General features: G+C 41.5%; 2 protein-coding genes across 18 annotated transcripts in view; one reads left to right on the top strand and one right to left on the bottom strand.

Annotated features, from left to right (window-relative positions):
• Nucleotides 1–4924, bottom strand: part of TRIP12 (thyroid hormone receptor interactor 12) — a 140317-nt gene extending 135393 nt beyond the window's left edge. For 8 of the 16 annotated variants that reach the window (XM_037135466.2, XM_037135473.2, XM_037135475.2 and 5 more), the window contains exon 1: nucleotides 3829–4142. The gene's annotated coding sequence lies outside the window, so the exon portion shown is untranslated. Of the gene's footprint in view, nucleotides 1–3207; nucleotides 3348–3497; nucleotides 3682–3828; nucleotides 4143–4843 lie in introns of those variants that run through there. The other 8 variants (XM_037135480.2, XM_037135481.2, XM_037135482.2 and 5 more) reach the window with 4 other exon arrangements.
• The window catches only part of FBXO36 (F-box protein 36), a 69854-nt gene continuing 60859 nt past the window's right edge, over nucleotides 4238–13232 (top strand). For both annotated transcript variants that reach the window (XM_053664390.1, XM_053664356.1), the window contains exon 1: nucleotides 4238–4562. In XM_053664390.1, coding sequence (XP_053520365.1) covers nucleotides 4467–4562 — 96 coding nt within the window. In that variant the 5' untranslated portion in view covers nucleotides 4238–4466. The remainder of the gene's footprint in view (nucleotides 4563–13232) is intronic.

Raw genomic sequence — 13232 nt, 5'->3', positions numbered from 1 at the left:
CTGGCAGCAGCAAGAACTAGAGTGAAGACAAGCAGCAACAAGCAGGTGACTTTTTCAATTTGAGTCCATCAAATTACCTCGGCAAACGGAAAAATAAAAGGGTAATTGTTACCACATTTGTTAAAAGACATCCCTACCCACCCACTTAAAGTTAAAACAGAAATAGAAAACCTTAGATTCTATTAAAATTAAAACGTCTGATATTAGAAAGTCTGTTTCATAAGAGCAACATACCAAAGATAGGTACATGTTTTTCAGTTTAAAAAAAATGTAAAAAACAACCAGCATTGGAAAGGAACCCTAGTGCACTGCTGGTAGGAAGGCAGACTGGTGCAGCCACCATGGAAGAAAGCAGTATGGAGATTCCTCAAAAAATTAAAAATGGATCTGCCTTATGAACCAGAGATTCCACCTCTGGAAACGTATCTGAGAAAACCCCAAACACTAATTCAAAAGAATATATGCACCCCTACGTTCATTGCAGCATTATTTACAATTGCCAAGATGTGGAGGCAACAAAAGTGCCATCAACAGATGAATGGATGAGACAGCTGTGGTACATTTTCGGGGGGTGGGGGGGAGAATCTTACCTTTCGCAACAGCATGAACTGACCTGGAGAGTATTATGCTAAATGAAATAAGCCAGTCAGAGAAAGGCAAGTATTGTACCATATGATTTCACCTATACAAATGTGGTCTAACAAAATAAACTAACAAAATAGAAGGACTCAAAGATACAGAGAACAGACAGACAGCTGGCAGACTTGAGGGAGTATGAGAGGCTGAGTTAAAAGGTGAAGAGATTAAGCAAAAAAATTAACTCAGACAAAAAAATAATGTAAAGAAATTTAAAATTTTCAAAAAAAGGATTAACAAATTTATTCAGTAGGCTGTATGGTGAAAAATTATCTAACATGGTGATGATGAAAAATAAAAATAATTTTAACAGAAACTGGGCCCAAGTTCCCCTACCAATTTAGCAGCAATTTCAATAATTATAAAGTACTATAACTTTTTATCTTCATACCATTAACCTCCCCCAATCATAATTAATGATAAGAAACTACTATCTTTTACTAATGACTTCAAAATAAGTAATATAATTTCCTCAATCTAGTATCTCACACTTCTTTAGCTGTTTAGTTTTTCATAGCCATTATATTCGCTGGGTCTCACAACCACCCAGTGAGGTAATACAGATTATCCACTCCCATTTTACAGATAAAATAACTGGAGACCTGATAAGATGAATGAATAGCTGAAGGTCAACAACAGGCATTTACTGGCAGGGTATGAATTCCTAAGCCAGTCTTTTGTGTGTCCTTTCGATAAGATGATGTCTTTAAAATAGGAACACAAAACCTTATATAGATAATATAAATTAAGTAAACTTAAAGGTTATAAAGGTTAAAATGGACAAGAATACATTACTTCAAATTTACTGTGCTAGAAATCACTGATTTTACCCTGGCCTAGTATCCCCTTCATTTTTAAAATATAATTATTTTAGTTTAGCACCTTCTAGAACTCTAACTGCCAAAAGTGTTCTGACACTTTTAGTGAATGCAAAAGTAAAACAAAAAGTCTCTTCATGGATGCAAACTAAATACTAAATGTCAGCTGAGCAGACTGAAAAACCACTCAAACTCCTGAAAAAACTGGGAAGCAAATGGAAAAAATTAGAATCTTAATTATAGTTATTCTTACGGATATTGGCATTCATAGAAAGGCAGTTGTGGACAAAGCCCACAAACCCCGATCATGTTAAGTTCTCTCTTAAGCTTAAAATAAATGAAATAAAAACTCTCTAAACAACCTCATAAAGATGATACAAAAGCCATGTTAATTCAATATTCGTGGGGCTAAACACAAGCAAGTACTTTCAAAAGAACTAGAAATTGTGTTTAAAATTCACACTCAATATTCCTTGCACGGTATAAATATGAATATAAGCCTCATTAACACCCTTTGCAATTTATTGTCTCTAAACTTCTGCTAATTCCACTCCTCAAGCCTCACTGGGCCCCTTCTCCAACCTCTCACCCCTGTGTAAATGCGACACACCAGGCCTCATATATAGGCCTCTTGCCTTTTCCTCTAACAACTAGGACCTTTGTTCTGAGACTCGGTTTTTCACCCCACTCAATAGCTCTTTCAACTTTCTATCCCGTATATATTTTGGTTTTGTTTTTAGAGAAGAGATTCCGAGCCTCGACTTTCCTGGTCTTTAAAAAATAAAATGCCAAAAATATCTATAGAGACTGGAAAGAACTAGAAAGTTACACAAACAAGTAAAGGGCCTACAAAAAGGAGTCAAGCCCGGGGTTCGGGTGATTTGGCAGCCCAGGCAACATCGGGGAACGCCGATTAGAAAGGGGAAAGCAGGGGAGCAGCTGGAAGTCCACTCGGGACCGATTTCCCTGTGATATTAAACGTCCCGCCCACCCCCACCACGCACACACCAATGTTTTACACATTAAGAGTCCCTCCCCCAATTAACTAACGAAGCAATTAAACTATACCCACAGCCAGACGAGATGCTGAAGCTAAACCTCCCCTCAGACAACCCGCCTTATCAGAAACAAATCTGTGTAAGGGTTTAGGAGCAGCCCCTTCCATTCTCTTCTCACCACAGGAGAGTAACTCCCTCCCGTGCCTCAGTAGGAGTTTCAGTGTCTGAAGTTAGTTTCCCCCAATGTGCATATTTTTTAAATCTTCATTAATTTATCCCTCTAAAAATTTAGCCTTTCTCTTATTCTGAAGAAGGGAGCGACACAGAGGACAGGATTTAAGACTTTACAACCTTCGCCCCTGTAACTTGTTTCTTAACTAGAAACCCACTCACTGCGAAGAGCAGAGGAGAGAGGGGGAACTAAATGGACAAATGTTATAATAGGTTTTATGTAATCCACATATAAATAAATTAATCGCCCGACTCGCTCTGAAGGCTAATAACGGCTGGAGTGACAATCGGTCCACCACCACCCCCAAGTCCTGGACCCCCTCCCCCCAATTCCCATGCTAAACTATTGAGAAGGATGCTCCGCTGCTCTCCGCCAAGTTTCTCGGCCTCTTTTCATGCCCGCACCCCCGTGCCCGTCTCGTCGTTATCCCCCTCAGCTTCAACTTCCCACTGCCAAGCCTGGACCCCGTCTCCGGCCCAGCCTGCCCGCCCGCAACCGTCCCTCTTGGCAAGAAACCCCTTACTGCGGTCTGAAGTCACTCCGGCCTCTACCTCCTCTGACCCCCGCTTCCCACAACTGTTGTCACTCGAGCTGCTCCCTAGTTTCCATTTCCGGGCCGTCCCAGGCCCTGGAGCCTCCCTTCTCCCGGTTTCCGGGCCCCCATCCCATTTCCGGGGAACCCTTGCCGTCTTCACACTCCCCACCTGCACTTCCGGCCCCCCACTTTCTCTCTTCCTAGACGCCCTCCAAGCTCCAAAGCCCACTTCCGGCCCCCCCACCCCCTCCGGGCTCCCTAACACCCGCACGCCTCACCCCGGCTCCGAGAACGGCCCTCCTCATGGCGAAACAGAAGGGGGCACCCACCGACCGCCCCCCTCAGCTCCCGCTCGGTCCGGGTCCCTCCGGCCGCGGTCTCCCTCGAGCGCCTTGCCAGTCAACCCCCGGCCCCGTCCTTCCGCAGTCCCGCCGCCGGCGCCGGGAGAAGGCCGAGCGGGGGCCAAACCGCGGCGCTGACACAACTGAGCTTCCTGGGACTTTCTGTTCGAGCTCCTCCACCCTAACCCCGTAACCACCCCCCCCAACCTCAACACATAACCCTCCCCCCAGGCCTGGCCCCCACCGCCCGCAACTGCGCCTCAGTTACCTAGTTTGGCCCCAAAGTCTCCGGTCCGGACTCGGTGGCGCGGCTATAACTTCCACTCGCTCCCCCCACCCCCCGACGGCGGCAGCGGTGGTGGCGGCGGCTCCTTGGGTCCCTTCAATTATCAGCTGAGCCGCAGCACCGCGGCCGGCGTGCGCCTCCGTCCGCGCCGCCTCCCTCCTCGCTATTCCAACACCCTCTGGGAACTACTTTTCCCTCCGGCTGCGCAGACGGGCTCGTCCGCGGGACAGGCCCCGCTGCCTACTCGCGGCCCATCACATCGCCCCTCCCTCTCCCAACGCCCGAATCCACTTCCCCAGCGGCCAGCAATCTACTCCCGATCCCTTCGAGGGACCAGGAAGGGGAATATGAAGCTTCACTTGATATCCCTCCGCCGGGGTCACCCCCCGCCTCTTCGTGGTAGCAGGAACTAATTCCCCTTCGGGTCACCGGAGACCTGAGGCAGAAATTTCATGGAGCAGAGTTCCCTGAAACCCTTGGGAAAGGGGGCATCACCCCAACTTAGAAACCCCCTGTTAGCTCAAAAGCGGGGTTCGATTTAAACTAGGGCTTTGGCCTCATGACCCCAATCAAACCCCGCCCCTTCCTGGTTGTCTTAGCGACGACGGTGGCGTCCCAAGATGGCGTCGTGGCTGCCGGAGACTCTGTTCGAAATTGTAGGACAAGGCCCAGCGCCGTGCAAAGACTATTACCAGTTATTGGTCACCCGATCCCAGGCAAGTGCGAGCCGCGGTTTACCTTTTCTATTACCCGCCCGCCCTGGTGGAGTTCCGACCGCCAGGAGCGCTAGGCCGAGAATGACTGGGGCCCGCCGGAAGCGGCCGGTCCCAGCTCCGGGCCCGCAGATTTTCTTCGTCACGTCGGCCTCCTCTGGTCCGCCTGGCGGCCCTCCTGTCCCTTCCCAACCCCAGACCGGCTCGACCCAGGCGAGCTTTCTTTGCCCACCCCCACCCCCCACAACGCCGCCCTCTCCCTTCCTGCCACCTGGGGTTCCTACCCGTAGAGTTCCCTCGACACGAAGAGAAAAAAAAACAGGCTTCTCGGGCTTGCGTGCAACCTCACCTCAGCGTGGGAAGGAGGAAAAGAAAGATTCAGCCAAGTGTCCCGAGGAGGAGCCGGGGGGGGGGCGGGGAGGGGGGTAAGGGGACGATCTCTTTCCCAGGGTAGATTTAAAAAACCTGGGGGATTTAAAAAACCTCATTGTGGTCTTTACGTGGACCACGGCCACATCATAACTTCCTTATTTCTAGTAGGAACTAATCGTCAAGAGCTTTGCCCTTACCTTTCGGGAGCCTTGCTATCCCATTGAAAGTGTTGAGGCGGGTGGTACAAAAATGTTTCGGCTGCTCTGCGCGTCAGCCCCACCCATAATGACATCTGCTGCACAACAATAAGACCGAGGATTATGTTATTGCTGGAGTAAAGTACCCATCGGCCTGTTTTTATGACAACTTTAGCTGTTGAAGGTGGGCTTTTGGATGATTTATTGTGCCCATGAAATGATGGGCTTGAACTGGGCCTCCACTCGGAACACGTTTGTGATTCCTGGCAGAGCTTACTCCTGTCAGTGAGATAGATAATCACGCACCTTGCACTTTAATAGGTGGTATTTCTATAAAATGAAACTTAGAGCTTTGTATTTGTTTTGGTGTAGGTAGAGAGTATTTCATCATCTTTTTCCATGAATGGTTTTTGGAGTTTCTAAAGACCTTTTAAAATAGAAATAATACATATTTTGTTTTTAAATCTAAACATAAAGTTTGTAATATTAATGTGTAATATTAATGTGTAATATTACATGTGTAATATTAATACCACGTGATGACCTGTCAAACTTAAAATTTTAATCAGTTTTTTTTTTCAGGAGTTTTTACACATTTAATTGGAATTTCTTAATTGTTTAAATTTAATTTTTATACTGTTTTTAGGAATGACTATCATTTGCTTTAAGATGTATGATCATGACAATTCTTCACTTTCTATCTTGAGTGGTTGGAACAATTAATATCTTCTTACCCTATTTCTACTGTATTTTTTCATTTTTACTTACCTCAAGTAAGAGTGTTCTAATTTATATTTTATAGTTTTTTCCATAATGTGTCATTTAAAAATTTTTTCAGCGCTGCTTTTTCTTGAGGATCTGGTATTACAAGCGTGCTATATTCTAGTGTAAGCCACAGCAAGTTAAATACTTGCTTACCTTTTTGTTTTAATTAACCATAGGAGTGCTCCTGGCATTAGTTTTCCTCAAGAATGCTTATGTTGTTGATGTTGTTCAGACTTTGCTCTCTAGTCTAACTTGGGCACATGCCTTTCTTTAACTACTCTTTTATGAAATCTACCCCACCCCCAAGTATTCTTAATTTTTTTCTTCCTTTTTTTTTTTTTTTGCAAATATCAAAAACTCTTCTCTATTTTAGGCCCTATTCTTTCCCGAGATGATCCATTTTCTTTTTTTAAGCAGACTAAGTATATTTACTACAGTTCTACTAGTGAGAGTTAATCTCAAATCTTATTAATTCTCTTTTTTAAAGTAAAATTTGTTATAAAAAATAGTAAGCCAAAAAAATAGTCTTTTCAGTCATCTATCTTGAGAATATGCTATTTTCTGACCACAAGGTATTTTTTCTAAGTCTCAACACAGGAAACCAAACATTCAGTAAGAGCTGGTCTGACATAAATAAGTACTAAAACTCTAGAATTAGAATGTGTTTTATAAGATGGACTTTTTTTCTGGAATAACTGTCTAAAACTTACTCTTGTACACTTTCTGCCTTTATTCCCCCAAATGTTGTGTATTATCCAAAACATGCCCCAGGTTTAGATAGATTTTCACTCTTGAGTCCCTTTTTTATACTTTTTTACTGTGTTTACTTTTATTGGCTTTAAAACCAAGTAACTGCATATCTGACTGGATTTGAAGGCAGATATCTCTCTCTTATTAGGGTCATACCACAATTGGCAAAGTCCAGAATATAAATGTTGTGCATAAATATTTCCTTTGCCATCTTGCTTATATAGTATCGTTAAAAAAATTTTTAGGCCCTGGCTGGCGTGGCTCAGTGGGTTGAGTGCCGGCCCTTGAACCAAGGGGTCACCAGTTCACTTCCTGGTCAGGGCACATGCCTGGGTTGCCTGCCAGGTCCCCCAGTGGGGGATGTGGGAGAGGCAACCACACATTGGTGTTTCTCACCCTCTCTTCTTCCTTCCCTTCCTCTCTCTCTAAAAATAAATTAATTAATTAAAGAAAAATTTAGGCTTACAGAGGCATTCCCAATTAATAACTTGATACCATGTTTTTGTTGGGTTTTGTTTTGTTTTGTTTGAAAAAGGGACTTACAGAATACCGCTTGGGGTCAGTGTAGTTTAATGCTCAAATCTGATCTTTATAATGATGAGGAAAGGGTTAGAAAAATCAATACACTACTTTCTAAATCAAAGATCCAATTATTCTTACTATAGATTTAGTGTGTAGTCTTATTTAGGGCCAGGGTATATTTTACACTTAGCTTCTAAGAAAGTTATAAGTTGCGTTCCTGAATGAGGATCCTTTCCTTAATTTTTATCAGCAACTTGGCATTTACTATGGGGATGCAAAATATAAGATCTCTGGCCCCAAAGAATTTATCATTCATTCAACAAATATGTATTGAACACCTTCTGTATGTAAGTCAGGTACTGTTTTAGATGTTAAGAAACATCAGTGAACCAAACAAAGTCCCTCCTTTCATGAAGCATGTTAATATAATGAGGAGAATGTAGTTGAGTCATTTGATTCATATAAACACTTAAATGGTTTAACTTTTGTGTCTTTTTTTTAAGTCCAAAAGAAAATTACCAAGTTAATGAATAGCACAGACATTTTAAAATCGGTGAGTCCAGAGGAAGCAAAAACCACTTTAGAATGAAAGGTCCCGAAGGGTACTATCACCAGTATTTTGTTCTTGAAAGTCTGCCTTCTGTGTGCTCTCAGAGTGAAAGTGTGGTCAGAATTGGTGGCTGAGGTTTACTGTGACAGACACTGGGAAGCTGCTAGAGACTGAACCCATATGCGAAGTAAATGCGAATTGGCAGATACGGCCTCCTGCAGCTAATAACCTAGATGGTTGTCCCAGGAGCACCTTCCTGTTCTACGTGAAAGAAGAATTGGGTGGTAGATTAGGCTTGCTTTACCTATCTTTCTAAATCCTATTCAGAACTCTAAAAGCATACCTGAAGCTAATATCATCTGAAAAAAAATCCAAAAGCTCACTCCCCCAAAACGGCAAATATTTTTGGCATGCTTTAGAGTTGTAACGCTGTGACACACTGAGATTATATGCCAGCCTGTGACAGCAGACTGTTACCTCAGTGACTCCTGAAAAAGCAATTAAAGAAAACTGTAGACTTGGTGACTTTTGTTTGACAGACTTTGCAACGAAGAGTTATGCCAATGCTGTTTCAGGCTACAAACCAATTTTGAAGATTTAAAATTTAAGTGCAGTCTAATGAAAATGTTAATACATGCACCTGTTGACCCAGCAAATTCATACCTAGGATTTTGTATCCAACAACGCTCTCACACGTGCACAAGATATGTGAGCAGAAAAATTCACTAAATTAAAATAATTGTAAAAACATCTTTTCTATAGAATACTGTGCAAACTTTTAAACACTGCAACCTTTTAAAAATGATGCGATGGATCTCTTATTTTATTCAGTAGAACAAATAAAATCTTAACCAGGAACAGCAAATTGCTGGCTTAAACATTGTATGATCCCATTTTAAAAAACTACAATTTTATTTTGTTTTAAATAAATGTTGGAGGGAAAGCTGGAGTGATTTGCTCTTAGGGATTGCTTTCGCTTTCTGCATTACCTATTTCTGAAAGATTGAATTTTTCTATGATGAGCATTTATTTTTATAACCAGAGAAAAGCAATAAAGATTTAAAATGGATAACTCTTACTCAGAGAAGTTGCCCTTCTCTGTGCACCAGCTTCTACCAATTTCACCAGCACCACCTCCCACATTAAATAATAGGCAGCACTAGTAACTGTTGTCACCAAAGATCCTACTGTGTTTTCTTTGGGGGTAGGGGGCGCATCATGTAAATTACAAATTTAGAGGGGCGTAAAATGGATCATAATGCTAACTTGGGAAATTTTAAGGAGACATTAGTCTCTAGAAACTTCTGATCTTACATTTTTGCATTTGTTTTTGTTTTTAATGTAGGTAATCATTATTTTTGAGAAACTAAAGGATTACCCTCTCTTGCCTTTTTGGGTGTGAGATTGTACTAATAAGCTTACAAAAAGATGTGTGGAGGATAAAACAAGGCAAAGGTGGTACACTGAGTAGATTTGTTTGCCCTCCAATAAAGCTTAGAAAACAGAATGTCTCAAGTAAATTGCAATCATATTAAGTAAACACCAGATTGCACATTTCGGGAGCTGAATAGAGTGCAGTCAACTTGATGTTGTGATGGTAATTGCCCAGGGAACCCTAGAACCTCCAAATTGTGCTCTGTTGTAGGCCTGTCCCCCACATAAGGTCCCCAAGAGTCAAGTACATGGAGAAGATGAAAAACAAGAGGAGAGGTGAATGGGTTTGCATCTGCATACTCTTTCCTTATCTCTGATGGAACCCTCCTGCTGGTTGGAACTGAATGTTTCTCAAGACTTCAAAGCTACCTTGTCCATTTTGCCCAGTGGCCACCAGCTATGGCCAAAATGTTTTCACACACAAAGAACAGCTGTTTCTTTTAAAGTCCAAAGTCAGCAGACTACTGTATTTGCATTTACGTATGTTACTCTTTTGTTTATGGCTTGACCTACCCTCCTCTTTTTCAGCCGTCTGCCATAGTCCTTATTTTTTTTCTCTGCTATTAAAAGACAGGCTTTCCCCTTCTTCACTGCATTTTAGAACTTTCAGCCCCACCCTGCCCAAGGAGGATTTCGGTTTTCCCTGAGCTCTTTCTGACAGCAGCACCTGCCGTAAACATACCCTTCCCTGCCCTACAGGTTCTGCCAGGTGTTTATCGCTCTGCATTACTCTTCTATTGCTCATCTCCGACACACTTCAGAAAAGTAATTTCCAGCCTGTGACGCTCCAGGACGTGCCCCTTTAGAGTTGTGAAATCAGTTTTAATCCTTTTAATTTTTCAAGTGGCATGTGGCACTTTTTGGAGGAAAGGGATAATGTAATACAAATAATGTGATTAAGCTCCTTAAAATAACAATATTCAGTGCTTCACCACTTCATACCCCAGTCATCAAATGCTTCCTAAGTCCTCATTTGAAAATTACATGACAGCTTGACATAGCTCCTGTATTGTTCTAGGTAAATCGTTCATTCAGTACCTATGAGCACCTACTCAATCTAGGCACTTAATTTGGTTTCACCCTGCATTGACAACAGATTTGTCCCCTAATTATATGGGGCAGTAGAGCACTTAATTGGGAGTCACTGAGTCATGGATCCTTTATTCCTTCTGCCAGTCTGCAAGCTCTTGACCTGAGGCAAGGCACTTAATTTGTGTGGGCCCCAGTTGCCTCATCAACGTATAATAAGGTTACTTAGTCTAAGAGATCACTAAGGCTTATTCCATCTCTGAAATGCTAATCACATGAAAGTAGTGTTTTATCCCTAAGAAAGCCCTGGATTTTTATATTTTTATTATTATTATTTTTTAGAAAAATTAAGTTTGCATCAAAGATTCTGTATTAGGAGCTAGATGTATGGCCTGTAAACCTTCACCTGCCAGAGGTGCCATTTCTTCCACTAAAATACTGAAAAGAAGTGATGCCAGACATTCTTTTCTTATTCCTGGGCTTATGAGGAAAGCTTTTCATATTTTGCCATAAAGTATAATACTTGCCATAGGTTTATAAAAATCAGATTAACAACATTTTTATTTATTTAAAGTTTGCTAAAAGTTTCTATTTTGAATGGATAGTGAATGTTATTTTAAAAACAAAAACAAAAATATGATTTTCTAGCTATATACTAAAATTTAAAGTGTGCTGTTCTCCTAGTAATTCTCGTATCAGATACGTTGACTTCAGGACCACCACGCTCATTACACCTTGAGTAGCGCTCATCGCTCTCCCACCCGGTCATCGCACACCTGGGCCCAACCCCCTGGGTCACTTCCTATTGGTCTCCCACACCCAAATAAATACTCTCTGCTCTGTTTAGGCAAATACTCATCTTACCTAAAATGCCCACTTGACATTTCAAATCCATAGGGAAATAGAGAACCATTCAATAATTATTGTGACAATTGGCTATCAAAATTGTCACAATATTTTAAAAATTACCTACCTCACACTATATATTTCAAAATTACCTTTCTCATACTATATATTTTAAAGTTTTATATGGATTGAAGAACTAAGTGATATGCACACACGTATACACTATGAAAGTGCCATAAGAAAAAAAGAATATTGTTTTAATCTGGAGGTAGAGTGTACGCACGACTCCAAATCTGGAAGCCGTAAAGGAAAGGATGGCATATCACATACATTTAAATAAAATTTTGTTTCACGAATGATACTTAAAACAAATTTAATAAATTTCCTAGGAGAAAATTTATTACCTGCACTCTCAGATGTTTTACATATCAAATTTTAGCACCTTGTGCTTCCAAAATCTAGATGAGCATCTTTTGGTGCAGGCCACAGAGGAAAACATCTATCATCACTGTGAATACAGTAGAATTTCTCACAAATGTGTCGTCGTTTGGGAATGCCAAGCTGTGACCAACACTGTTTGGATTCATGCCTATATAAGACAGGTACCATCAGAGAGAGAAAGCCTGAAAACCAGGAGAAGCCCAGGTGCACCTGCTCAGCAGAGATCTTGGAACACAGACCACCTTGTAATGACAACATCAAGCTGGAGAGTTAACACATAGGAAGTAATTTTCAATGCTTTTTGTCTGAACTTGGTATTTGAGAAGGACATAAGAATTTGGTAGCTATTGTTAATGATTCAACTCTAAAATGAAAGTCTTAACTGCTGTCACATTTTGGGATGTGGATCTTCTGAATTGAAGAGTATCCTAAAATCAGCAATTAAAACAAAATGGTTTTAATTCATTCGCGAACGTTTGAGTTCGTGCTGTGTAATGGATGCTACTGGGTGATATGCCAACCACTAAGGGTACAGTAGGGAGCAAAAGCATGTGTTCTCCACCCTCATGGAGCTAGGTGCTGAGCAAATAAGCACATGAGCTGAACTAAGATTGTGAACCAAGCAACAGGTCCACCAGGATAAATGCTCTTGAAGAGAGCACATAAGTGCCCAAGGGCGTGGCCTGGGCAGGGAAGTCAGGAAAGGCCCTCTGCGGGAAGCGAAGCTTGATCTTCGATCTGGAGAATTAGGAGACTGGAAAGAAGGCCCATGCAGCTGGAGGGCAGAGATTGGGGTGGCGAGGCTGTGCAGGCTTCTGAGAACATAATTGGGAGCTTCATCCTGATCCTGCAAGAACTGGAGTCATTGACTTTTAAGAGGAATGAAGCAACTAGAATACTAAATTCCAGTGATTGTGAGGTACATATTTTTGTGTGTGTCAGTATCCCCAAAATAAAAGTTTAATTAGCTCTTTTTTCTGGGCTATACATAAAATAATAATGCAGCATACAGTCAGTGGCATTTTGGAGTTGATGAAATGTGGTAATCAGGTTTGCATTTTTAAAGGATCAGTCTGGATATCATGTGAACAGATTTATTCTTTTCTGCATGGATCAGGGTTTTCTTTTCATTATAATAGAGTGCAGAAATTAATTGACTACTAGTGCTAAGTAACACTAAGCACTAGTGTTTTCATCTATAGTTCATTTTCATCTGTATTTCACTGCTTCTGCCTAATTTCAAAATTGTCTTTATCAGAGTAGTTTCTTTGTTCCGGTTAACTTTATAATAAGTAAATATTATTAATTTGGACTTATAAAACATATGTCTTAAAAATACCCCTTTTATTCAATAGATAAACATAAATTGATAAAGACATAAATAGTTACAGATAAAATGTGTACAGATTTCTGCCCTGGCTGGTGTTGCTCAGTGAGTGGGTTGAGCATGCACCTGCAAACCAAAGGGTCACTGGTTGAATTCCCAGTCAGGGCACATGCCTGGGTTGCAGGCCAGGTCCCCAGTAGGAGGTACATGAGAAACAACCACACACTGATGTTTCTCTTCCTTTTTCCCTTCCTTCCCCTCTCTAAAAATAAATAAATAAAATCTTTTATTAAAAAAAGAAAAAAGAACTCCTTATTTAAAAAGTAATAATAAAGTAAAATCTATACGATTTCTCTTCATAAACGGGTTCTACTGTGAAAAACTGGAAGTTCGAAAACTGCTGTTCAAGGCGATAGGGATCCACCACAGACCGTGCAGAG

Source organism: Artibeus jamaicensis, unplaced genomic scaffold (genome assembly GCF_021234435.1).
Source record: "Artibeus jamaicensis isolate MK-2021 breed Jamaican fruit bat unplaced genomic scaffold, CSHL_Jam_final contig_1015, whole genome shotgun sequence".
NCBI lineage: Eukaryota > Metazoa > Chordata > Mammalia > Chiroptera > Phyllostomidae > Artibeus > Artibeus jamaicensis.
This window is presented reverse-complemented; position numbering and strand designations above follow the sequence as displayed.